Consider the following 27,886-nt stretch of genomic DNA (forward strand, 5'->3'; position numbering starts at 1 on the left):
CTGCCGTCTCGGGGGTCCGATGATCCGAGTTCAAATCCCTGCAGCGTGTCGGTCAGGAAAACAGAGACCACGGCAGCTATTTCAAACAAAGGAAAAAGGTCAACGTGAGCCACGTGACCCCCGGAGGTGAGCACCCTTTCTCCCAAAGGGGAACAGAAGAGACAGTGCCCGGGAGCCCAGGAGCTGGGGCCTCCCGGGCTAGTGTGAAGGGACTTTGTCACAGGAACTGGTGCCACAGAGAAGTCCCAGCTGCTGCCAAAGGTGCCCCCCGAAAGAGACAGAGGAACACCCTGCTTCTCCCTTCCCGCCATCTTCCAGTCTCCTGCTGCCCCTCCCGATGGCAGGGCCCGATCGCAGCCCGTGGCCAAGGCAGCCTGAGCAACGTGGCTCAGCTCCACACAGGGGTGAGTGCGGGCGGGTCTGATGGCACAAGCGAGTGCCCAGCACGGCCGCTGTCTAAATGCCACCTCGGGCAGGAGACAACAGGCCAAGTGGCTTTCTGCTCTGGGCCCTGATTTCCTCCCCCGTAAAATAGGGATGGCATCCCACCTCACGGACTTCCCGGGGAGTGAGCCCTGCGGCCGATCGCCCGGCCTGCCAGGGGCTGCCCACTGGGCATCGTTCCCACCGGACCCATCTCAGACTTGAGGATGGGTGGGGGTGGGATGAAGGGATTGGCATGGTGGCAAAATGTCCCTTTAACTGCCACCTGCCTTTTGTAGGCGTGTCACAGACAAGGCTCTGCTGTCTAAAGCCTGTGTGTGTGTGTGTGTGTGTGTGCGCACGCGTAAGAGTGTGGTGTGAGTGTGCATGTGCATGTGCATGAGTGCATGTGCATGACGTGTGGTAGGGGTGGGTGGGGCTGCGGGTCAGGGTCCATCCTTTCTGAAATCAAGCTGGAGGAGGGACGCCTGGGTGGCTCAGTCCGTTGAGCGTCTGATTTGGCTCAGGTCACGATCTCACGGTTCGTGAGTTCAAGCCCCGCATCAGGCTCTGTAGTGATGGCTCAGAGCCTGGAGCCAGGAGCCTGCTTTGGGTTCTTCTGATTCCCTCTTTACCCGCCCCCTGCTCAGGCTCTGTCTCTCTCTCTCTCTTTCAAAAATAAATAGACTTGAAAAAAATTGTATGAACTCAAGCTGGGAGAGGGTTTGGAGGCCAAGCTATGGCCAAGGTCGAGGATTCCTTTACCTGAGACTAAGCTGCCTCTTGCTGAATCTGTGATCTAGGCAACCCACGTAACCTCTTCTGTGCCTCCGTCTCCATATCAGTGAGATGGAGATAATAACCAGAGCTCAGGACGCTTGTGTGGATTCCAGGGGCTAGTGCTTGTATGGTGCTTGGCCCAGGGCTGGGGTGGGGGAACTGGTGTGTGTCACCTCTTACTATCCTCAGGGTTAAAGCTCACTTCGGAAATAGCTCTCTGTTTGCTTCAGAAGATGTGCAAAGTATTGTCTTGCCATTCTTCTCTCATCGCTCTACTTTGTGTAGAGACGTGGTGACGGGACGCCTGGAGGGCTCAGCCGGTTAAGCGTCTGCCTCTTGGTTTCGGCTCAGGTCGTGATCTCCCGGCTGGCGCTCGAGCCCCGCATCGGGCTCTGCGCTGGCGGTGTGGAGCCTGCTTGGGATTCTCTCCCTGTCCCTCCCTCTCTCTCTGCCCCTCCCCTGCTTGTGTGCCGTCTGCCTCTAAATAAATGTACTCTCTAAATAAATAAATAAATACATAAACAAGCAAACAACTAAGTAAATAAATAAAGGAGTGGTAACTCAGAATGGGAGGACTAAAATCAGCGAGGCTGACCCCGCCGAGTGTAGTCTGGGGTGCAGAGCCCCGCTGAGCACCGCTGGGGAGGACAGAGGCCATTCCGTCCCTCTGGAAAACTGGCAGGAGCCACCGTGGCTGACTGTGCACGGCCCTCGGGCCCCAGCGATCCCACCCCTGCGGGTTAACCTCCGGACCCGAGCGCTCCCGTCCCCCACGGGCAGGTGCAGGGATGTTCTAAGCAGCATGGCTCGGAGCAGCATGGCCAGAATAGCCTCCCCGACTGGACACAGCCCTCGTGGCCACCAGTGGGAGAATGGACACACGGTGGGCGCAGCCCTGCGGCGGAATATTACCCAGCGGTGAAAAAGGACAGGTTCCCGCTCTGGGCGAGGGCAAGGCTAAAGCTCACAGGCATCGTGGTGAGCGAAAGAAGTCAGACGGGATTTTATTTGGGGGTGACGAAAATGTTCTGGAACCAGGCACGGGTGATGATTCTACCACTCTGCAAATGCCCACTTCAGCATGGGGACTTATATGTCGTGCATTTGCTGCAGAATTTTAAAAGATAGTTGATGGTGAGGCGATCCTGTGTGCGGCCCTCTTCCCTTCTTCTTGCAGGTGAGGATGCCGAGGCCCCGAGAGGGGAGCCATCTGTCCGAGGTCACACAGCCCTCCTCGACCTTGGCCGTGAGCCATCACCCGCCGTTGCAGGAAGCGTTCCTGGAAAGCAAGCTGGCCCCAGGTTCCTTGTAGAGATCAGAAGAGCCACAAGATCCTCAGGCCGGGGCAGAGGTCCCCACCCTGGACGCTGGTGACACTCCCCCACCCCCTCCCCGGGAGGGTGGGGCCGGGACACGAAGATCTGAGCCCTGAACAGCGGGTCGTCTTGCTCCGAGGTTCTCAGTACATTGGGGACAGCCTGTCCTGACAAGCTTCCTGTCACCTCCCCCACCCTCCCCGCCGCCTGGTGGCCCCAGCGAGGGCGGGGCGGGGGGCGCAGAGGGGGTGGTCCTCGGGGCCTCCCGAGCTGAAAGACCCTCATAGATTCCAAGACACCTCCTCTCCCGGCTCTCCATGAAAACGGTTTCTTTCTTTCCCCAAAGAATCCCAGGGGTGCGAGGCAATGTGCAAAAGCATAAGATACAGAGCAACAGAATGGACGTCCCGTACCCGAAGGCAGTGGGGGACACTGCCTCTCCCTGCCTCTCTCCTTCCTCCCTCCCTTCTTGCCACAAGCTTTTCTCGGGCACCTGCTGTATGCCGGGCACTGGAGACACAGCCGTGACCAAAACCAAGCCTCTGGTCTCGTACCGGTCCCACTGCGGAGGGACTTTCCGCGGGTGTGTGACAGCCGGTCGGTGGAGGCGACAGAGTGCAAGGGAAGCTGTTTGTGGAGCACTCTCTCTGAGCCGCTCCATGTGCTTCAGAGGTACTCGCTCAGCTAACCCTCAGGACAGCCCCCTGGAGGAGGGCCCTGGCACACAGGGGCCCAGAGGGGCCAAGTGACCTGCCCGAGGTCGCACAGCAGCCAGCCGCAGCGTTCGGAGGGAGCCCGGGCTGCCTAACCGGGGGACGGCGCCATCCGGAGACGGGGCCCCGGAGTACATAGGGTTCTCTCTGCGGCCCCGGGCTCTGGCTTCACAGGCCGCTTTGTCACCCAGTGGACCCTCCAAGCTCACGGTGGCAGATACAGGGGGCGCAGGAGTCTGCAGCCACCTCCCCTCCCCCAGACAGCCCCGTCACCTCCAACTCCATTCCCACAGCTTGGGGTGTCCACCAAGTCCCCGGCCAGGTAGACACCCCCTTCCCCCACCTACACCCCCTGAGGCTCCCCGCCCCCCCTCCCTCCTGCCCCCTGCCTCCCTCCACTTCACAGCATCCCCCCCCCCCCCCCCACCGCATGGCTCCCTAGGCCCGGAGTCACCTCCCCAGGCAGGGAGTGGCATCCACTCCCTCCCTGGAACTCAGCCTGGTTTCTCTTTCTGGCGGCACTGTAGTCCCCATGGTTGTCACCCACAGCTATTCTCGGCCTCCGGCCCCTTTCACTTTCTGCTCTGCCTCTTCCTGCCTCGGTGGTTCCCCGACATCCCGCGCTCCCCCTTGCCGCCCGCCTCAGCTTTCCCTCCATGCCCCTCTCTCCCCAACGCCTTAGCCCCCAAGCCACGGAGGCCAGAGGCAAGGCACAGGCAGGTCCAGGTCTCAGTCATCCGTCCGTCCGTCCCTGGCTCGGTGACCTTGGCAAGCCTCTTCCCTCTGAGCCTCATGTCCCCGTCCGGAAAGCAGGAGCTGATGTGTCCACCCTGCGGGGCTGTTGGAGGGAGGAGGCTCCTGGGAGAGTGTCCCCTGAGGGGGGACCACACGGGGGGGGGGTGGGGGAGCACAGCTAGCCTTCCCCCCTGCCCTGCCCCGGACTGGACTGCGCCCCTACCGCCCCCCCCCCCCCCCCCCCCGCCGCCGAGGCTCGGGCTGCTGAGAAAGAAAAAGAGCAAAAACTGCAGGGGTGGGGGCAGCCAAGACAGCCCCGGGCTGGGCCCCAGCTCTGCTCCGCCGTGGGCAAGTCACTTCCCCTTTCTGCGGGCCTCAGTTTTCACATCTGTGAAGTGAGGCATCTGGACTGAGGATCGACAGCCACGACGCACGATGATGAAAGCAGAGCTAAAAGAAACCCAGGGAGCTGTGGGAGCCTCGAGGGGCCCTTGACTCGGGTGGGAAGTGGTTCCGGGAAGGCTCCTGGGGGAGGGGGCAACCTGAGCTGAGTTTCCAGGGTGTACATAAGTCACGGAAGGGGGGCCCAGGCGGTCCAGAGGGAGAAGCTGGCAGGTGCAAAGGCCCAGGGGCAGGGGGTTGGGAGGAGGGGGAGAGAATGAGGCTGGTCTTCAGGAGCAGATCATACAGCCTGCTAAACCTCGGTCAGGCCCTGCTCCCCAAGCAGGCGGAAGCCACTGGAAGGCTCTAAGCTCCAGCTGACAAGTCCGGCTCTCTGAGGCAGAAGCCAGAACTTGTCCGTCCGTGAGTTTCTTGCATCCGGCACAGAGCCTACATGGAGTGGGAGGAATGTCAATGAATAAGTGACATTTCCTGGTCCGCTAAAAGGCCTCGCCTCCAGCGAGTAGGCAACAGCTGAGGCTTCAGTCCCCTGTATCAGTTAGCTATTGCTGCGTAACCAATGTTCCAGAATGAGTGGCTTCAAACAATAAGCATTTACTATGTATCGCTTATGAGTCTGTGGCTCAGCTGAGTGGTTCTTCTGGTCCGGGCAGGGCTAGGCTGATCTTGGCTGGCGCACCCAGCGGGGGCTGATCTCGGGGAGAGCCTCTGCTAGGACGGGCCCCTCTCTGCTCCGTGTGACCTGTCATCATCCAGCAGGCCGGCTCAGGCTTGTTCTCCCTGTGGGTGGAAGCCAGAAGGCGGCCTAGGCAAGGGAGTGGCACAGTGGCAGTTTGTCACCTTTGTTGCTTCCTGTTGGCTAAAGCAGCCCAGGTTCGGAGGATGGGGATACTGACTTCTTCATGGGAAGAACAGCTAGGTCATATCATCAAAGGCATGGATCCAGGGAGGAACGGAGGGGATTTTGTTCGCTCTGATGGATTTTGTCCAATCCCATGCTTATTTCGTGTCAACTAAGTGAGTTCAAGCCCCACGTCCGAGATGGCTTCCGCAATGGGCAGATGGCCCAATTCTAGCCGACGAGACACGAAGAAAGCCTGCTGGGGGTTTCTTTGCCCCTAAGAGGGAGTCCCAGGGAAAGAAGGCTTTTGTTTTTCTTCCAGATGTGGTATCTGGACCCGCATCAGCCATCCTAGGACCTTCCTCAGGTGAAACCAGTGCCGAGATGTTGGAGCAGAGACGTGGAAGGGGGCTGCGTCCAGGGTGGCCACGTGGCGCTGCGGAACCAGCCCATCCAGACACCCACTCCACACCAAGCTTCCTGTTGCTTGGACCAGAGGCATCCTCCCTGATGCCCTGGGACCTCTTTTGGACTCTGTAAACCTTCTCTGCTAGAACGGGCCAGCTCAGAGCTCAGGGGCCCCAGGCTTTTCTCTTTGGCGATGCTCGAGGGTCCCCAGGGCAGAACCCAAGCTTCTGCCTTTCCGTTTGTCCCTGAGATCACCACCTGCCCACTGTACCAAACACTCGGCCCCGGTGGTTGAACCAGCGGCCGTCAGTCTGGGTTCAGAAGTTACTGTGCTGCCCCAGGCAAGTCTCCTAACCTCTCTGAGCCTTACGTGGCTCTGCACGAGATGGAGAAACAAAACCTACCTTTTGCATGGTCAGTGCTTAATAATAGCAAGTTGAAAACTCTAGATGTACCTCATTTAACACTCCCAGCAAGCTCCTCTGCTCAGAGCACCCCCATGCTTCCATCCCACCCTGAGTAAAGACCAAACCCCTTTGAAGGATCCACGAGTCCTTCATAATACCGCCCCCACCTCTCTGGCCTCATCTACTGTTCACCTCCTTACTCACACCACACCGGCCACGCTTGCCTCTTTCTTTGAACATGCTGCCTCAGGACCTTTGCACCTGCTCTTGTTTCTGCCTGGAATGTTCTTACCATATGCAAATAGGTAGCTCACTCACCTCTTTTAGCTACCTGCTTCTCAGAAAGGCTCCCCCGGCCGTCCAAATATACGGCAACCCGCACCTGGCACCTGCTGGCCCTCCCGCCAGCACCTAGCTGCATCTGGAACCTTTCTTTGTATGGTTAATAGTTAGGGTCTGTGTCTCTCCCTGCTAGACTATAAGATCCTCGAGAGTAGGAGACTTGGTCTGTTTTTGTCACTGCTAAGAACTCAGAGCCAGGAAGGATGCCTGGCACATAGTAGGTGCTCAATAAATGTTGGCTGAGAGAACGAGCACATACGTGACCCTGTGCGGTGAATGCCAGTGTGACCCCTGTTTTCCAGCTCAGGGAAGGAAACTGGCTCCCAGCAAGTTTCCCAGCTGGCTCTTGGCCAGCAGCCATGATGGGACTCGAAGCTGGCAGATTCCAGGCCTTGAACTTCGGGACCAGGACTCACATCCCAGCCCCGGCCTCGGATTGCCCCATCCTCCATCACGTCCCTGCTCCGGAAGCCGCCAGACAGGGCCTGACACAGGGCCAGATTCAGAGCGCATTCCCTCCTGCTACCTCTGCGAAGTCTCGTGTGTCCTCTGCTGGTGGCACGTGACAGGCAGAGCCACAGAGACTTGGAGCAGAGCCATGGGTCACCAAGGGTCACCCAAGTGGACAAAGGCCTTCTGAGCAGCCGGCAGATGACAGCAGGGAACCCCAGGGACTGGACCAGCCCAGAGAGGAACAGCGTTCCTCACCGTCCAGGGGTCAGACTCTCTTTTACATTCGATTCAGACCCCAGACCCTCTGTGAGCTCCCCGCCTTGGGCCCCTGGTGCTCGAGCCTAAGATCCCAGGGGCGATTTGGGCACGACTATTATTATTAGGGTGGGAGCTGGGGACAAAAGAACATTCCTCAGACCCGGGAGAGGCGTGCTGGGTCCTTTGAGGCTGCTGTTTTGATCCCTCTTGGTCCTATTCTGATCTTTCTCGTGGAAGGTGACTCCCCATCTCTGCTTCCGAGCTCATTCTTGACTTTGGCAAAAGTCAGTCCCTGTGGTTGTCGGACTGGGGTCCCCATTTCCTTGCCGACTATCAGCCGAGGGCTGCTTTGCTTCTCAAGGTGACCTCTGCTCCGCTCCATTCCGGCGACAGTGACTAGGGAACGTCTTGTGCTTCAAACCTCTGGCCGCCTCCCCTCCAGCACCAGCCAGGGGAAAGGCTTCGTGTCATTCAGTCAGTGCTGCTGGGTCATGCCCCTTCTGTAGAGCCAGCCTCTCCCCATAACACAATCCCACGGGCAGAATCCAGTCCGCGCGCGTCCTGGGGATCAGGCAGGGTGGCGGGAAATGACAGGGCTGTCTTAGGATTCTGGCTGCCGTAACCGCTAAAAGTTGGGGTAATTTGTTCCGCAGAAATAAAATACGAACGCAGTAGTTGATGAGTTATTCCAACACGGAAGTTCCCGTCTTTCAGTTTTAGGACCTTTCTTCCCTCCGTCTTCTCTGTTCCCTCTTTAACTCCGACGAGTCTGCTGTGACGGCTTGTGGAATAATGCTCTCGTTTTCTCATCCAGTGTCTCATATTTTCGATCTCTTTGCTTTTCCGGATATTTCCGGAACCTTCTGCTCCGGCGCTAATATCTGAATGTTCCTTTGCAAAGCCTCGTGTTCTTGTCTTAGAGAGGCAACATGGGTTATTTCTCTGGGGGTTTCTTGTCATCTTGATTTTCCCGGCTCCTCACTGACTGAGCCACCCAGGCGCCCCTGCTCATTTGACACGCCAGCTCGAGTGTCCAGGGGTCCTTGGCCGTGAGTTCGTATGAAGGCACAGGGAGCTGAGAACAGGGTATTGAAGTTCCACACTGGTGGGCAGGACGCGTGGACAGATGAGTCTCACCCAGGAGACTGGGCAGGGGCTGGCTGTCGTTGTGGGATCCCAGAGTCAGCAGGGGAAGTGTCTTCTCCTGGGCAGGCTGGTTTCTCTGAAGACAATCCCCAGCCCCCTGTGGGGTGGGGTGGGGTGGGGTGGGGTGGGGTGGGGAGCAGGTCTGCTGGCCTGCAGGCACCAAGCAGGGGGATGGGGGAAGGGGTGCCTTGCTGGCAGGCATGTGGCCTTTTCCTTCACCCCTGTGTCAGGCCTGCCCCCCCCCCCAATTCAGCCTGTCACCCTCAAGTCGAAGTCCTCCTGAACAGCTTTTATTTAGATGGTATGTTTATCAAGGGTGTGTGGTGAGAGGTTGCTGAAGATTGGAGGGCTGAGGGCTTCCCAGATTATCCCCTGACACCCCCCCCCCGATGCCAGGTGGTGGGGTATAATTAACCAGACATGCTCTCTGCCAAGGTTGAAGACCTGCTAATTTCTCAGGACCTCCTATGTGCTGAGTAGTGAATCTAGTTCAGGGCTTTGTCCCTCACGGAACATTTGGCTGTGCCTGGAGATTTTTTTCTGGTGTCGCAACTGGAGGGGCGCAGCGGGGGGGGGGGGGGCAGCTATGGATATTACTGGTGTCTAGTGGGTGGATCCCAGGGATGCTACAATACACAGGACAGCCCCCACCGCCAAGCATGACCCAGCCCCGAAAGGCAACAGTGCTGGGATGGAGAATGCCTTCGTGGGCCAGTGGCAGAGAATTTCTAAATTCTTCCTCGGCACCTACCGTATGCGTTCAGGGCAGCCCTTGGCCTAGGGATCTTCAGCCCATTTGCTGGATGGGAGTCGGAGGCTGAACCAGCCACAGGAGGAGGGGAGGGGAGAGGGGGAGAAGAACGGACAGGGGAGTTGGGGAGGGGAGGACAATACACCTGCTTCCTGCCTGTGCCAGGTGTGTGTGTCCCTGGGGGGGCCTGCAGGTACCTGCCTCCCTGCCTGGCCCCCTCCTGCCCCCTTAGCCTCTGGGGAGCGTGGAGGGTGGCGGCAGCCGGCAGGGTGCGAGCCAGCCCAGAGCAGTGGCTCCGCCTGACGTTTGTCCCCACCAAGCCATGTGACGCGACCAGGCCACAAGAAAGAGGTTTCAACAAGCGTTATCGTTTCCTGGAACTCCGACTGGGCGGCTTCCCCGAAGAGCCGCTGTGAGCTCCGGGACTGGCTGCCCCTTTCCTCCTCCGCTGTCCCCGCAGCCGCCGCCCCCCATCTCAGTCTGACTACCTGGAAACGCGCCCCGCCCCCCGCTCCGGCCTGCGCCCGTGCAGCTCGGCCCGCAGCTCGGCGACACCCCAGGAGCAGCGGGCACAGGGGGTCCAGAGCATCCTCCTGACAGCCTCTGTGATGCTTGGGCTGGGCCGGACAAGGCCGGGACCCCCCGGGGCGTCCAGAAACCCTCCCCTCTCCTCCCTGCCCTGCGACACGGGCAACTGGCAATCAGGCCGGGCGTACATGTGCCTCAGTGTTACCGGCAGTAAATGGACACAAACCTCCTGCCCTATTTCATCTGTCTGGTGGGCAGGGGCCACGAGGCAGCCAGGCACCCCGTTGATTTTTTGTCTCGCTGCTTTGGGCCTTGGGAATCCGGACAAGGGGGTGAAATCCCGCTTTGGCAGGGGCGAGGTCATGGATGCTGTTATCTGTGCGTGGCTACGATGACTCTGGGCTAAGCCACTTCCTCAGTTCACAGAAACCCCTGCAGCCAAGATAGACCCTGCTGCAGTGGGGCGGGGTGGTGGGTGCCCGGGGGGGGCAGAAGGAGAGGATGAGTGAAGAGGAGGAGCCAGGGACACAAGCTGAGTCCCCTGAGCGGGCAGAAACCTCCAGGCCCTGCCAGGGGCGGTTTAATGGCACAGTGAAGGTGCCAGGGGGTCGAACTGTAGAAGTTGCCAGTACTTCTGTCTCTAGACTTAACAAAAGCGGCAGGTTCGTGTGATTCAGCCTGAAACAGGATTAGCCTGGAAGTTTGTTTCAAGAATTAAAAGAAGGGCACCTGGGTGTCCGGGTGGCTCAGTGGGTTGAGCCCCTGACTCTTGATTTCGGCTCTCGTCAACATCCCAGGATGGTGCCATCGAGTCCCCCAGGGTGGAGGTCTGTGCTGACACCAAGTCGCCTGCTGAAGATTCTCTCTCCCTCTCCCTCTGCCCCTCTCCCCTGCTCGTGCGCCTTCTCTCTCTGTCTCTAAAACAGAAAAGAAAGATAGAGACTAGCCCTTAGAGTATATCACGGTACCAACTTTATATCTCCTAGCTGATCGTATGTCACCAGTGACGATCGTGGCACACGCATGCCAACGCCAGTGCTTGGGCTCGTTCTCCCCTTTCCAGCCCGCAGCGACTTGCTTTTCCTGAGCGTGAGGCGTGTGCCCAGGACGAGTGTCAGCCTTCTTCGTTGCCACCCACACTCAGTGTCGCCCGCGATTCCCGAGCACATGCCCCGGGCGGGGATGACGGGAGGACAAACCATTCACGCACACGGCAGCTGCTGTCACACTGGACTGAGCTCACGGGTCATCCCGAGCTTGGCCTCAACTCCAGCGCTGAGGCTGGAAGTCACCCTGTCCGGGGGGCAATTGATTTCTTTTACCGCCACGCGGGACTGCCCACGAACGTCTTCGATTTCACCTCCGCACCTGCCCGTCTCAATCCAGGACTTGTTTGGGATTCCGACTCTCGCCCAGCGAATGGGCGCACCATCTTGGCAAGAGGCAGGCCGTCGACCGTCTTTGGAAGCCGTCCAGGAAGGCGGAAGGCAGGACACAGCGGAGGCTGGAGTTCTGTGGGGCACCACTCAAGACCAGTCAGCCGGTTGGCATGTGCGCGCGCGCGCGTGTGTGTGTGTGTGTGTGTGTAAACAACTCACAAAGTCAGAGACCCACCCTGGACGCTGAGGCTTCCGTCTGGATTCAAAACTCACTGGCGTCTCGTTGTGGTTTTGCCACATATTAGCCGTGTGACCCCGGGCAAGTCATGTCACTTTTCTGGGCCTCAGTTTCCTCATCTGAGAAGCGGGGATGATCACACCCCTACCCCTCTAGGGTGGTGAGACGGATTAACTGAGACCGTGTGCGTGCAGCCGTCAGCGGTGCCTGGGACACAGCAGCTACTGAGCGCACAGTCAGGTGTGTGAACGAGCCAGAGGCATAAAGCGTTGCTGCACCAGACGGCTCCTGGAAGGTTCCAGGCAGCAGCGTGTCCCCAGAAGCAGCAATCTGACAGATGCAGGTCGACGCCGTCGGCTCTGAGGGCTTCCTGGAGGAGGACCAGCCTCCCTACCTCTCAGGACAAAGTTTCCAGGGCTGCTGACCAGCGGCCCCTCCCCCACCCCCGCGCCCACCCCTCGCTGGAGTAACTTCCTTTCTCTGAACTGCACTTTTCCCGTCCGTGAAAAGGGAACAGACCCTCAGCAGAGCCTTGAGAGCATCCGATGAAATGTGTCAACACCGGGTCCCTTCCCTGTTCCGCGCTGCCTCACTGTTCACACGGGCACGATCATCCCTACCTTGTCGCCGAGAGATCTGGAAGGCTGCCCGTGAAACGCTAAGTGGAAAAAGTGGTTTGCAATATGGGTCACCAAGAATGGTATCTTTTTTTTTTCTTTTTTGAGAAAAAAATGCACATATCTGTAGAAATCAGGAAATATATATATACACACACACACATATATATATATATATATTTATATATAGTACTTAATACTGACATCATTGGTGGATTCTTTTAGAAATTTAAAAACGAATGTGGACTTTAAGAAAGAACGTGGACTGGTTTGTGATGTTGGTAGAGGAGGCTGTTGTGTCGGGGGCGGGGGGTATATGGAAACTCTGCTTTCCACTCAATTTCAATGTAAACTGCTCTAAAAATAGTCTGTTTTAAAAAATGGGAAGGAAATGGGTTTTTTTCAGTGTGGAATTTTTTTTTCCAAAGTTAAAAAAAAAAAAAAACACCACGTCGGTTATTAACAACCACCGTGAAGCGGGAGCCGTGAAAGCGTCCGGGTTCCAGCTTTCCCCGAGGGCAGACTCCAGGGAGAGTGGGGATCACTGTGGGCCCCAGATCCTGGCAAAATTCATCTTTGCTCTTCCAGACGGGAGGCTTCAGGACTCCTGGTTCCATGTCACCGGCTCACCCTTCCCTCCAGCCAGACCTGCCCCCTGACCCTTGCTTCTCTTTAAACTCTGACTACTCGGGATGGACACATAACTCCAACAAGGAGAGGCCAGAAAGGAAACTTTGTGGTTTGTGTAACCAGAGGTGGAGTTCAGGTGCAGCTGGATACAGGGTTCACATGGTGCATAAAGGGTCCGTCTTGTGTTCCTTCTCTTCATTTCTGTTGCCACCATGGCTGGCCGGAGGTGGGGGGCTCTATTTCAGCAGAAAAGCCCCAGAAGGGTCTCTGATCGGTCCAGCTTCAGTCTTGTGCCTACTGATTCAGGCATGGGGAACTCTGACGGGCCGTGTCTGGCGTCCCTCCACCTGTGGCCAGTTTGGACCCCTGCTTTCCAGCCTCCGAGACTTTGCACTCTCTGTCCCCTCCATGTCCTTAGAATGTGGGGACAGAGACTGTCAGCTCAGGTCTGCGTTCTGTAAGATGCTTCACATAAGAAGAGGCCCCCCACACCGGGGTGTGAATCCTAAATCTGCCCCAGCAGGAGCTTGTGTGACCTAGGCAGACCACTTTACCTCCGTGGGCCTTAGTTTCCCTCCCACAGAGCGGCGTCGAGGATTTAAATGAAGTGTGTGGGAGCCCCGGGAGCCTGGGGCAGAGGGAGGGCTCTGGGCGCCACAGGTATGGTGAGGATCCGGGTACTCTTTGAGGGTCGCTCGGGAGACGCTGGGCACACGGGCTGCCTCCGGACCTGCCCTCTAGCTGCGAGTCCCCGGCAGATAAATGACAACACGTCCTTCAGTCTTAGTTTGTTCACCTGCAAAAGACAGAGCCACATGCCTACTCGGGGGACGTTACATAAGGATCGTGGGGAACAACGCAGGTCACTTTGAATACTCTGTTCCCTCTGCCTCAGACGCCCTTTCCCACGGAGGCTGCCCAGGTGAACCCCGTCCCACTCACACTTGAAGACTGTGCTGGCAACCCCTCCAGGGAGCCTTCCCTGATTCTGCATCTGATGCACCCTCCTCCCCATGATTCCTGGGCCCAGTGAGTGATTGTCCTCTAGGTGTCTCCCACAAACCCCACAGCCACCTTCCTGTCGGGGCCTGCATCCGGAGACCCAGCAATCCTCCTTAAGTCCTCCCAACTTTGCACCGCCCAGAGTTTATGAAGCTTAGCGCTTAAGAAGCATGAATAAACGTCCGTGGGGTGGAGGCATGACCCCCATGCCTCCTGGGGTCCCCCTGCCCCAGCACAGGCCTCCGGCCCTGTCTCTCAGGTAGCGTGGCACCCACCAGGGCGAGAGGGCCATTGGGTGAGGGATGAAGTCCAGACGGCAGCTGGAAGCCCAGGCAGCTGATTTCTAAGAAACCAGCAGACGAACAGGAAGGCTGGGGCAAAGCTCAGGATGGCTTTTGCTTTCAGTTTTCGGGGCTGGAGCGCAGAAGGTGCCTGACGTTCTGGGTTGGGAGGGGAGGGTGTGGCAGGCTCGGCTTCCCAGGGTCGAGGGTCAAGGACACAGTCACCACTTCAGGGCATGGACCAGGCCTGTAGCCCAGAGGGGTCCTGCAGGGCCCCAGGCACGCAGCCGTGAGGGCAGGGGTAGGGGCTGGAGGGCTAAGGGCCTGCTGCCCTGCTTGGCCAACAACGTTTCCCCTACATGCCTTTGCTCCTTATTTTATACATGCCTTGGATTATTTATTTCTTCACTCACTCACTCTCCATCCATCCAGGGGTCCTTTCTTTTATTCTTAGGCCCTCTGTTCTCTGTCCTTTTTTTCCTTCTCATCTTTCTTCTCCCCTCCCCTTCCGTCCTCTCCCCTCCCCACTGTGGCTCCTAGACTGTCTCTGGCTCCTCTCTACCTGGGACTCGGTCCCTTTCCTCCTCTCTCCAGCCCCTCCCCTTGTCTCTGGCCCCTCCCCCACCTCTCTGGCCCCTCCCCTCCCGCCTGTCTCTCTGGCCCTTCCCCCTGGCTCTGGCCCCTCCCCCGTCTCTTTGGCCCCTCCCCATCTGTCTCTCCCGTTTTTGTTTTTTCTTGTATTCGTCCTGCCTTTCTCAAACCTCACTATTCACCTAAGACAATGTTTACCACATTTTCTAACCAAATGCCCCTCACCCAATTTTTTAAAAATCTAAATACCTCCTTTAGTGTTGTCTCAGCTGATAATAGCCGTAACATCTCATGTTTGATGCGGTACATTTTTCCCAAATGCACATTGAAATAAACATGTACGAGAATTTTTGCCAGTCTTGTGCCTGACATACGGGGGGGAGGGGGGGCACCGGGGCGGCACGCCTGCACCTATAGCCTCCTACACCTGCACGCCCTGGAACATCCTTCTCTCTTTCCATTGCTCCCCAGTTTAGCCTGGCATATGTACTCACCATGGGACCGTCATTCCATTGCTAGAGAACTTTGTCCTAGACGTGCTTCTGAGCACTTTAAGATATTAATGCGTTACTCCCCTCGCAGTCCTGAGAGATAGCGATGATAATAACGGGGAAACTAAGGCACAGAGAGGCTAAGTAACTTGCTTGTATCACACAGCTAACTAGTGCCCTGTCTTGCTGACACTCGCAGCGTAGAAGACAGAGCAAAGCTCTCGGCGCTCTGACGTGGGCTTTCACAAAGGCAGTGGGGGCTCCGCAGAGTCAAGGAGGCCTTGCTGGGGGAAGTGAGGACTGGGCTGGGCTTTGAAGGTCGAATAGGAGTTTGCCGAATGAAAAAGGAAGCAAGAGAAACATCAAAGGCTTCTTTCTAGGTGGCTCAAAAGGCCTGAGAAATGATGAGAAATTGGGGCTGATGAAATGAGATGGGGAATGTGAAGGGAAGGTTGTGGGACTAGAAACGTACCTTGGGGCCAGGTGGTGAGGGGACCTCAGAGCCCCTGGGAAAGGGGCTCCTTCTCATATTTTAGTAGCTGGCAGTTAGGAGCCAGTGAGTTGCCCTGGATTCATTCTACGTGGTTCAAACGCTCCCTCTACTACTTTTTTTTTTTTTAATGTTTATTTATTTTTGAGAGAGAAAGAGAGACAGGACAGAGTGTGAACGGGGGAGGGGCAGCGAGAGCGGGAGACACAAATCCGAAGCAGGCCCCAGGCTCTGAGCTGTCAGCACAGAGCCCGACGTGGGGCTCGAACCCACGGACCGTGAGATCGTGACCTGAGCCGAAGTCGGACGCTTAACTGACTGAGCCGCCCAGGTGCCCTCGCTACTTTTAATACCTGTGAGATTGTAGACAAGGAACTTAACGTCTAGTGGCCCCCGGTACCTTGTCTGTAAAATGAGACAATAGAATGGTACCTACCTAGAAAGTGCTAGATAAGGGGGAGCTAATAGTAACACTCATTTGCAGCGGGAGCTAAGGGTGTATAGGACCAGGAGTGTGAGGTGATGAAATCTTCGATATGGGCAATCACACCCAATTCCCTCCCTGGTGCCTACAAAGGGGGCTCGGGCCTCCATGTCTGGTCCTCAGTTTCCCCATCTCGAATTCAGTAAAGGGGAAGCTCACTTGAAGGCTTGAGGGTGCATTCTGCCCCCTGCCGCCACAGCCCTGCCCACCTGGCTGGGGGAGCCTGGCAGGCCCTTCCTGGCTGGACCGGAGGTAGTTTCACTTTGACTCACCTTCCAGGAACTGCGGCCCTTCCTGTCACCAAGCTAGTAAGGAGGACAAAGATGAGACCGATGGCACTAAGGAGCCTGGGCTGGGTTCACTTTTAGCGTCCTCTGACATAGGGCCCAGCCTGCCCTGCCCACTCCTGCCTCTTAATGAGCTCGTGCTCTGCGCTTAACAGTTTATAATCACTCCCTTTCAGGGGTGCCTGGGCCGTTCAGTCAGTTGGGCGTCTGACTCTTGATTTCGGCTCAGGTCATGATCTCACAGTTGGTGGGATCGAGCCCCACGTTGGGCTCTGTGCTGACAGCGTGGAGCCTGCTTGGGATTCTCTCTCTCCTTCTCTCTCTGCCCCTCCCCTGCTCACCTGCACACCCTCTTTCTCTCTAAATAAACAAACTTAAAATATATACATATATTATGTATGTATATGATCAGTTCCTTTTGTTCCTCTGTGTCCTTTGAGATCCAGACACTTGACCCGTTTCCCAGGTGAGGAAACTGAGGCTCAGAGTCCATGAAGGGACTGCGTGCCCAGGCCACACAGCTGGCAGTCCCACTGGGCAGTGTTTCCCCGGTGTGGGACAGGTGTCCCGGAGAATCTCTGGAAGGCGATTTCAGGCAGGACCCAAGAACACTTTTATAAAACATTGAGCCTTCCCCTTGCCGTGCAACAACAATTTCCCATTTTCATTCTCTTGTGATCTTTCTGCTTAAGGTCAGAAGATCTGAGATGGGTGCTGTTGGTGCTTTGGATGCACATATATATATTTCTCTCTGACGTTGGACACTTCCCTCCCTCTCTCTCTCCCTGTCTCTCCTTTCCTCCCTCTCTCCTGAGCAAACACAGAGCAGACCTTCTCTCCCAGCAGAGCAAAGACACCAAGATCCAGCTACAATTCAAACACTGTTTGCATGTCACTGAATTTTTTATTTTCATTTTCTTTTTTAAAAAATTTTTAATGTTTATTTTTGAGAGAGAGAGAGAGAGAGAGAGAGACAGAGAGTGAGCAGGGGAGGGGCAGAGACAGAGAGAGAGACACGGAAACTGAAGCAGGCTCCAGGCTCTGAGCTGTCAGCACAGAGTCTGATGCGGGGCTCGAACTCGGGAACCAGAACGGTAAGATCATGACCTGAGCTGAGGTCGACTGCTCAGGCGACTGAGCCGCCCAGGTGCCCCCAGTGCATTTTTTTAGAGTTGACCACTTTGTGGCTTTCTGTGTGTGTTAGTGATACATTTCCCTGTAAATAAAGCTTACTTAAGGAAACCAAGTGACTTGATTTGAAGAAAATAATAACTGAGTAACAGAACAGCCGGAACCTGGATAGACTTGGCAAAAATCATAAAAGGGGAGCTCCAGTGTCTGACGGCTTAACCACCTCGGCCTGGAGCTTCAAATGGGGAAATGGCTGGGAAATCAGAATTCCCCAGGTGGGAATCCCCTGGGCTCCACTACCTGCCTGCTGTGGGACCCTGGGCACTATATTTAACCTCTCTGTGCCTCAGTTTCCTCATCTGCAAAATGAGGGTAATAATAATGACACCTGTTTCATAGGGTTCTTGTAAGGATTAGATGAGATACTGTGTAGGAATTATGCAGAACGATGCCCAGCGTCCAGGGAGCATTTGATGGTGGTGAGCAGGGAGCTGCTGATGTTAATAAATGGCAAGCTGAGAAAAAAAACCCAGGTCTGCCTGCTTTAACGGCCATGCCGATTCCACAGACCTGGGAAGTGTGTGTGATGCAAAATAACAGTTATTCTTGCGATTCCTGTATTTGGATGGTGATCCATTTTGTTTCTACTTATATTATATCCTGGACCCTCCAGGCCCCGTGAAGCAGGACAGAGTGGGTCTAATTTTCATTTTGTGGATGAAGCCACCCCAGTCACACCGTCCACAGGGTCAGAACTCGAACCCAGGTCCCGGGGTCCGGCTCTCTCTGCTCCTCCAAGCTGCCTCCCAGAGAAAAACACCGGTGGGGAGGGGCCCTCCCAGGCTGGCTGACACAGGCCTTGTGCCCTCCTCTGCCTCATCATACCTCTCTGGCTGCCTTTCCCGGATGCACCCAGGTGTGGTAGGAAATACATGTCTCACCACAGAGGCCCCCACAGGCCTCCAGGCGGGGCCAGCCCTGAATGTCTCCCTCCCAGCCCTGCTCTTGCACAGGATCCAGCAGAGATGTGGCTCACAGCGTCCCTAACCTTACCCGTCCTCATCAGGCATCCCAATCCCCCACCTGCCAGGGGCTGCCCCCAGAGCCACTGACCAGGGTCCCTTCTGATCAAGGGGCCCTGGCTGTTCTCCTGACCAAACTCTCATGCAGTCGTGCACCTGTTACCAATCCACCGCCTCTCTTGACTTCCCGGCCTGTGCTGTGGGGAACGGGCAGGCAAGTGAGATGCTCCGAGCCCTGGCCGCTCCTGTGGCTCTGAACGTCCTCCAGGGTGGTCCTCAGTGTCAGAGACGAAGCATAACATAGGAGCGGTTGAGCATCGCAGTGGGTAAGATCATGGGCTTGGGCGTCAAGTTCCTGCAGTCAGAGCGCCTTAGCCATTTCTACCTGCAGGGATGGGGGCAATTCCCTCACCCTTCTGGGACCCGCTCCAGACTTGCCTTGCAGCCCCGGTGAAGTGTTAACACCCATGAGGTGCTTAGGAAATGGCCATATTTCAAAACAATAGAAATTCAAGAATCGAGAAGCGGAGAGGGTCAGCCCCCATAACTGGATACTATCACGTGTGAAGCGCTTTATAGGCACCCCTTTATTTAACTTCACCTACAGGGCGGGTATAGCTAGCCGTCGTTTCCAAGCGAGGACGTTAAGGGCCGGGCGAGCTGGGGCAGGCAAGGGTCGGTGTGGGCCGGGATCGGGTGGAAGTGCTTCTTGGTCCCCCAGGACTGGAGTTGGTGGCGAGAACCGCCTTTTAAGGCCTGGATCTGGCATAACCAGACCTTGCGGGCCTCAGGGGTACTGTCACAGCCCTGGGAGCCCCAAGACGGCCCGCCCGCAGCCTGCACCTGGCGGCGTTAGGACCAAGCGGAGGCGAAGAGCACCGCCCACAGAGCCCGGCCTGCCGACCCCGTCCATTGCCTGCAGGTGACGGTGACGCGGAGCGGTGACGTCACGGGCGCGCAGCACGTGGCTGCTCGTGGCTGCTCGGGAGCGCTGGAGCCCCTCGGGGTTCTCGGGCGCGGGAGACGGTGCCCAGGCCGGCAAACCACCCACGACGTACCAGGAGCGCGGCCCGGCGTGTGCGAAGTCCCGGGGGCAGAAGGGAGCGGTGAGTGCGGCGGCCAGGCACGTGGGCCACCTGCAGGCCTCGCGAGGCCTTGTGGGCAGGGGGCGTCCTCCTGAGCACAGCGGGAGTATGGGAGGACTGCGGCTTGGCGGGGCGACCCCACACGGGGCCTGTGAGTGTGCGTGCCGGGGGTGGGGGGGGGGTAGTTGGTACTGTGGGGAAGCGCTCAGGGGAGAGCCGGAATCCGAGTTGCCCATGAGGTCGTCTGCCAGCCGGGTCTCAGGGCCAAGACCACGGTTGGGAGGGGCGGTTTGAGCGCCCGCCTCGGCCACCGCTGCCCCTGTGTGAATTTGCTTGGTTGAAAACTGCACTCTCTGCGGGACCTTGAGCCCCGCCCCCTCCGCCCAGAATCGGGCCAAGTCCATGTTGAGCCCTGGGGAGTCTCTGGATGATGGTGGCGGAGGCCAGGTGAGGGCTGCCCAGGTGACGGGGCTCCAAAGCCTGCCTGCAGGGAACACGGGCCACGTCGGCCGCGGCAGGCGCCTCACCACCTCCTCTGGGTGCTCTGCACCCCTTCCCCAGCGTTGAGGCCGGCTCTGCCCCTGCCCTGTACCTGTCGTGCTCCGGGAAGCCCCTCACTGGAGCCTGGGGGGCCAGACCCAGGCTTGGGGTTTCTGACTGAGGCCTGTCTGGGGCTTGTCACTCCAGGCCTGGGCCACACTCAGCATTCAGCCAGGCCGGTCCTGCGGCTGTCCCTGCCTTGCCTGGCTGCCCAGAGCTGAGGGCTCTGGTTAAAAAACAAGCCACTCCTGGGGCGCCTGGGTGGCTCAGTCGGTTAAGTGTCCCACTTCGGCTCAGGTCATGACCTCAAGGTTCGTGGGTTCGAGCCCGTATCGGGCTCTGTGCCGACAGCTCGGAGCCTGGAGCCTGCTTCGGATTCTGTGTCTCCCCCTCTCTCTGCCCCTCCCACGCTCATGCTCTGTCTCTCTCGCTCTCAAAAATAAATAAAACATTAACAAGGAAAAAAAGAATAAGCTGCTCCCCCATGCCACCCCCTCCTGAGTACACACATCATAAGGCAAGAAGCCTGAAGTGATCTCCCCAGGCCTCCCTCCCTGCCTTAGTCTGTCGCTACCTGGCAGTCAGAGTCTGGTCACAACAGAGACTCCATCAGGTCACCCGGGCTCCTCGTCACATGTCAGACCCCCCGTCCTCACCATGGCCTGTAGGGCCCCTGCCCACCTGTTCCATCTCATCTCCTGCACGTGACCCCATCCCGTCCCCTCCAGCTTGGCCAGCCCTTGCTCTCTGACGGGCTGAACTGGTTTCCTGAGATGGCCCCGAGGTTCCCTCTGCCTGCACTGTGGCCTCTGGGCTTTCTCCCCCTGTCATTCCAGGCAGGATTTCAGTGTCCCCTCATAGGAGCCTTCCTGAGCTCGCTTTCTAGCATAGTCCCACTCACTGGCCAACCACTTTGTTGACCTCTAATCTGAGTACTGTCACTGCTTGGAATGTTCTTGTTCCTTTAGTTTCTTGTGTTGCTATTTACCACCTGAGGCTCTGGACGCCTGGACGTGAACGCTAGGGGAGCAGGAACCGTTCATTCCCGTATCCTTCGGGCTCACAGTAACGCCTGGAACATAGTAGGGGCTTCGGGAACGTGCGCTGTGCAGAGCTCAGCGATCACGTAGTGAGCACTGCGTCATTCGGAGACATTGCCAGCTTCTGCGCAGTCTTGACCCCAGCGAGAGGCTCAGCCCTCCTGTCTGTGGGGCAGTAACCTGTCTGCTCATGAGGGTGGGAGGACCAAGCAGGTGGCGATGAGGCCCATGAATATTCCCTCCTCCTCTCTGTAAGAACCCGACTGCCTTTAGAGTGGGATGGACCTGGTGCCAGTCTTGGCTATCACTTTCGAGCTGTGTGACCCTGAGTAAGTGACTGCACTTCTCTGAGCCTCCATTTCCTCATCTCGAAAACGGGGACCAGAGTCCCCGGCCCAGGGGTGGCTTTGCCGCAGGTCCAAGTCCCGTGCCCTGCCACTCTCCGGAGCTGATGCTTGCCTGTGTTCCGTGTGCGCCATGGTGCCCAGCTCACCCCCTGCCGGCCGCACCTGGGCCCCCCACCCGGCCCCCGCCCCACACAGTCCCTCCTATCACTTTTCATTCTTGTAAATTGACGTCAGTGCTGCTGAATCATGAAGCTGAGGTTTGAGAGAGACACAGAATCTGCACCGCCAGGGAAGCCACATGGCACACACATTGCTTCTCTATTGCCACCTCCCCCACCCCACCCCACCCCACCCCACCCCACCCCTTCTCCTCTGCAGCCGTGCTGTGTGCACAAGATCGCAGCCACAAGGGGCGGAGTGCGGCTCCCGGGGGCTTTGGGGTCACTTCAGGTCATTGTACATATGTTAGCGTAGCTTCTTTAAACAATGACTCACAAAGAGAAGGGGCCCCCTCTGGGGAATGTGATCAGAGGGGCCTTTATTCTTAGCCGTTCTGTTCCAGGTTTTATAAGGGGAATGGGTTTGTGTTGGGAGGATGCAATTTAAAAAAAAAAAAAAATTTTTTTTTTCTAGGAAGCTGAAAAAGCCCTGAAACTATTGTGAACTCGTTTCTCTTTAGATGAGGACCTGTTTCCCCGTCTGTCACATGGGGATGTTAACAGGACCTAAGTCACAAGGCCAAATCACAAGGCTGGGGGTCGTGTTTGCGCGTAGATGCGAGGGGCCTCGAATGGCACCTGCACGCTTACCGCCATAGATAAATATTAGGCCCTCGCGGGCAGGCTGTGTTGCCTGCTGATATCCAGCCTCCCGGCCGGTACCCAGTCTGAAGCGCTGGCCTCGCCACCAATCGTGTGCCCTGCTTTGCCTCTCTTGAGCCTCAGTTTTCCTCTCTGTAAAATGGGAGAGAGGTGTCTAACTCACAGACCAGCGGTGAGGATTCAACAAGGTAGCACGGGACCCTGCCTACAGCAAGTGCTCCCTGAGCGTCTGTGGTATACCCCAGCATCGCCTTCTTGGATTTCTCCAGGAACTGCCCGAGCTGGGTGGGCGACTGGGAAAGTCAGAAGGGGATCCACGCAGCCGTGAAGGAAGGGCAGGGAGGTGGTGAAGAGAAAAGCAGTCTCTCCTTGGAGGCACAGAGCCGAGACCCCTCCCTCCCGCCCCACCTCATGTAAGGAGGCAATTGCCAAGGCTCTCTCAGATCCTAAATCTCTCCAGGCCATCCTTAACCTTGAGGGCTGGAACCTGTTTCATCCCCAAGACAGGCCTGGGCTGCTCCAGTTCTCCAGCAAGTTAGTTTTATGTTGCACTTTCAAGTCTGAAAGGTATTATTAAATATTAGGACACTCCATCCTAAGCTGCAGAGGGCCGGTCTAACTTCTAAAAATGAAGCGCGACACGTCCGTGAGGTTGCTGAACCCTAAACCCAAAAGTGACTCGGTTCACCAGGTGGGGCCGCCCAGTTGCCAGCATGGCTTATCCGTCAGGCCACCCACCAACCCACCAACACAGGAGTAGCCGTAAAGCCCGTGTCACGGGCACTTCCTGGCCGGGTGGGCCAGCCCCGCAGCGTCCTGGAGCGCCCATTCCCTCCCCCAGCTCCTGAACGCCTCACCTGTGTCCGAGATGCACCTAGGCACCTGCTGCTGAGGGCTACCTCCTCCAGCAAACCCATTTTAGAGGTAAGACACTGAGGCCCTGAGAGGCCAAGGGAATTGCCCAAAGCCACGAGCAGGGCCCTCCTGCCACCACAGACCACAAAGCAGTTTTCTGGCTCCAGGTTGGGTGTTCACCGAAAAAGTACACGAGACAGAACGGGATGGGAAGAAGGAAGTCAGGCCCAGTCCTGTATCCCCCACCCCACCTAAAATGCCCCCCCACCCCCCGCCGCCGAGGCTGAGTCTCAGAATGTGCCCCTCCTCTTCCAAAAACTCATCAAGCCCCCCCCCCCCCCCCCCACCCTTCCTGGAAGTCTTTGTGGTCACAGAATGAAAGAAGTTTCCTCTCTGTCATCCATTTCAGACAGATTCTGGGTGGACAGCCACAAGACGCCCAGGTGTCTTCTCTGACACGGGAATGGCCACAGGCACATTCACCCCCTGCCTTGCTTTTCTCCTCTGGAAAAATGAGAAGCGTCTTGCTTCATAGGCTCGTCTGATTGAGGCATGGAAAACCCAGAACAGGGCAAGGCACACGTTAAGGGCTCAAACACGGAGCTGCCATTTTACCCCACACAAAACACCAACGCTGGACCGGCTACTTCTCTCCCCCCTGAGGGCTGGAACCATGCAGGTCCCCCGGCCACAGAGCACAGGTCACACTCCACCTCCAGCCAAACCCATCAGTCTTAGGACCGCTCTGCCGTGGACCCGTTCAGAACCCCGGGGAAATCCTGGGAGCAAAGCACACGCTCTAGAAACCTTTTTTCTTTAAAAAAAAAAAACTTTCATAATAAAGTTTATTACCTAAACTGGCTGTAAAAAATATAAAATAGGATTCTGCACAGCAGAAAAATAAAGCCAGAGACCCTCCCCCAACCCCTGGTTTGTGCAAAGATACTAGGTATATGTAAACATGAAGAGGTAGGAGGTAAATTCAGGTCCTGGCCCCACATACAGTTAAGGTGCTGCAACAACCAGGGAGATCCAGAGGGAGCACCGGGGGGGGGGGGGGGGTGCGCCCCCGCCCCCAAGACATGGGGAGGGGTCTGCGGCCTCGTCCCCAGCCGAGAAGGGGAGGCGCCTCGCCCCCACACCCGCTCCCTCCAACCCAGGTGGGGAGGGCACCCACGTGGTTCCAGGGAAATAATAATTAATAATAACAAGGCCCTCGAGTTAATGCTGCGTGCGAGGCCGGTCAGATCTGAAAGGGGAAGGAGCTCAAGTAGTCGCGGAGGACGGGGTTGAGGGGGATGCGCGCCAGGTTCTCGCGGCCCACGGTGGCCACGATGCGCTGGCGACACAGCTCCTGCAGCGGCCGCACGCGGCGCTGGCGCAGCGGGGCCCCGAGCATGCGGCGCGGCGCCGCCACGTAGTGCTCCAGCAGCTCGAAGAGGCAGTCGAAGCTCTCGCGGCTGCCGTCCAGGTGGAAGCGGCCGGCCTGGAAGTGCACGCGGATGCTCGTGGGGCCCGAGGCCATCTTCACGCTGAGGGCGAAGAAGCAGTTCCGCTGGCGGCTGTCGCGCACCAGGAAGGTGCCCACGGGCTCGGCGCGCAGCCGCTCGTGCGCCCCGTGCACGCTCAGGGGCCCCCAGTAGAAGCCGCAGGCGTCGAGCAGCGCGCTGGCTCGGGTGATGCGCCGGTACTCGGCGTGAGAGCGGAACGTGCGGAAGTGCGTGTCGCCGGGGGCCGGGGCCGGGGCCGCCGGGCAGGGCCGCGGGCGCGCGGGGACCGCGGGCGCCGCCGAGGGCGAGGGCGGGGACGAGGACGAGGAAGGCTCTGGCCGCCGTCGGGACTCTGCTGCCGTGGAGATTGCATTGTCGGCTGCCACCTGGTTGTGTGCTACCATCCTACACGCGGGGCCGGCCGGAGGGGTGGGCCATAGCGTCCGGGGGTGCGCTGGGGGAGACACGGGCGGTGAGCCGAGAGTCGGGGCGGGCCCGTCCGAAAGGGCCGAGGGGCGCAGGAGCGAGTCGGCGCGGCCCCCGGGAGCCTCAGGGGGCTCAGCTAGCAAACGGGCCTCCCCGTCCGCGGAGCTCCTCCAGGCGGTTGGGGGCCCGGCAGAGGCGGAGTCCGGCCGCCAGGTCGCTCAGAGTTTGGGTGAGAGAGGGGGGCGTGGAGAGAGGTGAGGGGGGCGTGGAGAGAGGTGCGGGGAGCAACCTGCCCCGACTGCGGCCACCGGGCCCTCGGCTCGCCGCCTCGCGGCCGCCGCCTGCTGGCCAGGCCGGGGACTGGCGCCTCGTCCGGGCGGTTTGGACCAAGGCAGAGAAGCTGCGCTGCGGGAACCCCGCGCGCGGGGGGCTGCTAGGGTGGGGCCGGCGGGGGCCAGGGGCGTGGCGGCCGCGACCCCATCATGCGGCCCCCGAGGCCGGCCTGACACCCGGCCGTCCTTTCCTGTCCTGTCTTCCCCTCTCCCTCCCGCTTTCTTGCCCAGTGCCCAGCTCACCTGGCGGCGGGGCGCGGGGCGCCGCGGGCGGGGCGGCGGGGGGCTCCGGGGCGGCTCTCGCGCATGCTCCGGTGCCGGGAGCCGTGCAGCTGCCACGGCCGCAGCTTGCTCTGCTCCGCGCCCGCCCCTGCACCAGTCTTTTATTTTAAACTGGGTAGGAGGTGGGGCCCGTTGGCGGCGGCCCCGCCCCCTAAGGCTCCACCCCCCGCAGGCCCCGCCCTTCCGCGCCACTTTCGGTTTCTTTTTCGGCGGTGGAGCGAGGCGCGGGCCACACGAGCTCGACCTTTCGCACGCCATCAGGGACCCTCCGCGGGGAGGCACCCCCCCTCCCCTGACCCAGCCTCACACCCATCCTAGGACCCCTCCATCAAGGGCTCTGGACCCCCTGCCATTCCGATGCCCCCTTTGCACCTGGAGCCCTTACTTTTGCCCCCACTACTGCCCTAGAGCGCAGATTTCTGCAGCCAAGCCCTTTTAGTATACACTGGACTGGCTCCGACACACCCCTCTCCCCTCCCCCCACCAGGTATCTCGGCACCGGTCTCCGGTAGATCTCTGTTCTCCACTCCCCTGTAGCCAGGCCGCACCTCCCGATTCTGGGGTCCCACCTGCAGATCCGGCCCCGGACCCCTTGGGGCTGCTCCCGCCGTCCCCCTGCCGCCCGCAGCCCCAAACCCTCGGGCGGCTGTCCCCCCGCACCCCTCTCAGCCCGTCACTGGCCCTGGTCTTGGCTTGGGCTTCCCAGGAAGCGGCGGCCTGACCACAGGCTTCAGAGGAACCCTTCGGAAGCGCGAGAAAGGCGCCTCGACTGCGGATCCGAGTTCCTCGGAAACCGGGCGGGGCCGTTAAGGGCAGCTTTGGCTCCGCTTCCCCGCCAGGGGACAGCTGGAGAAACTGAGGCCCCGCGGAGGGGTTGTGATCTGCAGCGACTGGCAGATGAGGGGTGGGGTTCTGGATGAGCATGCCCTCCTCTCTTATTTTGGGGAGAGAAACAGCTGGGCACCTCCAGACGCACTTTGGAGCCGGATGAAAAGATGGTTCATTGATGTGATAATTCCAAAAACCTACCTTGAGTTTTCCTGGCCTGCCCTCCTCTCCCCCAACTACTACTTTACAGAGTCCTCTCCCGCTACTCGGTCAAGCATCTGCCGCCACTGCCGCCACCCCGCACTCATACCTCTGGTTTGGGATCATGGGGGCTTGATGGTGCCAGCTATACTTTGTACATCCGTGTGCGTGATCCGGTGACTTTGTCTGTCGTGGAGAAGCACGGAGTACGTGCCTGGTTGGTACGTGTATTTTTGAAGGCAAGAAAGAACTAATGAGGGTCGGGGCTAGTGCGTGGTTAGTCCCAGACTCTTCAGGGGTTACGCAGAAGACTGACCTGGCTGGGGGCTTGGCGAGTGGCTTCCCGCTGGCACATACTGCCCTCTACAGGCCGTTCTCAGACCGCAGCCCAGCCCTCTCGTCTCCTTGAAGCCCTAATGGGTTCTAGGTCCTCCCGCCCATCCCCTTGGTGCTCTCCTTCCCTGGCCCCAGGCTGCCCACGTTTCCTCTTAAACACAAGGGGATGGCCCAGAACCAGCCTTACTTAGGACCCCATCAGCTCCCGGAATTCATGTTGGCAGGATCTGGTATTGGTCACTAACGTAGTTGTCCCGTGTTGTGTGTATATATGTGTGTGTGTGTGTGTGTGTGTGTGCGTGCGTGCGTTAGTGTGCAAGGAGGTGGGAGACAAGGTGTGGAGACGTGCATGTGCCAGTGGTCAGGTGCTGTGGTCATTCCAGAGGACCTACCTGCTGGTGCTGTGCCCTGTGGTGGGGGTGGAAAAAAAAAAGGTAGTGGCTAAAAGTCTGACTTTGGACCCAGACTACATGGATTCCAGTTCACCTGTACCACTTTCCAGCCTTGTGATTCTGAGCGTGTAATTAACCCCTCGGCTTCAGTTTCTCCATGCGTGAAACAGAAACAAAAATAGTACCTCCTTCCTAGCAGCAGGGATTATAGGGATTATGGGTCAAACACTCAGAGCCATCCCTCATTATAATAAGCATTCAGCAGGTGTTCGGTCTTGCTCTGTTCCTCTGAGAGAACACGCTGCAGCGTGTTAGGTCCTGTAGCCACGTGGTAGGTCCTGTAGCCACGTGGCTTCATGCCATGTCCGTTTCAATTTGTTTTTAATGTTTATTTAATTTTGAGAGTGAGAGACTGAGCGCAGGTGGCTGAGGAGCAGAGGGAGAGGGAGGAGACGCAGAATCCAAAGCAGGGGGCTCCAGGCTCCGAGCTGTCAGCACAGAGCTCGATGCGGGGCTCAAACTCACGGACTGCGAGATCATGACCTGAGCCAAAGTTGGACACTTAACCGACTGAGCCACCCAGGCGCCCCTTTTTAATATTTATTTTTGAAAGAGAGAGCGTGCGCATGTGCACATGCATGAGTGGGGGAGGGGCAGAGAGGGAGACACAGAACCCGAAGCAGGCTCCAGGCTCCCAGCTGTCAGCACAGAGCCCCACACGGGGCCTGAACTCACAAACCATGAGATTATGACCTGAGCTGAAGT

The 27,886-nt window shown here is 58.2% G+C and overlaps 1 protein-coding gene across 2 annotated transcripts; it reads right to left on the reverse strand.

Annotated features, from left to right (window-relative positions):
- Window positions 1-23,654: 23,654 nt before the first annotated feature.
- On the reverse strand, window positions 23,655-26,776 carry SOCS1 (suppressor of cytokine signaling 1). Of its 2 annotated transcripts, none has more exons than XM_027043247.2 (2): window positions 26,503-26,776; window positions 23,655-24,778 (listed from the first exon to the last, which is right to left on the reverse strand). In XM_027043247.2, exon 2 carries the CDS (start codon window positions 24,726-24,728, stop codon window positions 24,078-24,080), a length of 651 nt encoding a protein of 216 aa, XP_026899048.1. In that variant the 5' UTR covers window positions 24,729-24,778; window positions 26,503-26,776; the 3' UTR covers window positions 23,655-24,077. The 2 variants fall into 2 exon arrangements, with proteins under 2 accessions (XP_026899048.1, XP_026899047.1); XM_027043246.2 differs by lacking the exon at window positions 26,503-26,776 and adding an exon at window positions 25,326-25,481.
- Between the last annotated feature and the right edge of the window lie 1,110 nt (window positions 26,777-27,886).

The sequence above is a fragment of the Acinonyx jubatus genome, chromosome E3 (genome assembly GCF_027475565.1).
Source record: "Acinonyx jubatus isolate Ajub_Pintada_27869175 chromosome E3, VMU_Ajub_asm_v1.0, whole genome shotgun sequence".
Classification (NCBI taxonomy): Eukaryota; Metazoa; Chordata; class Mammalia; order Carnivora; family Felidae; genus Acinonyx; species Acinonyx jubatus.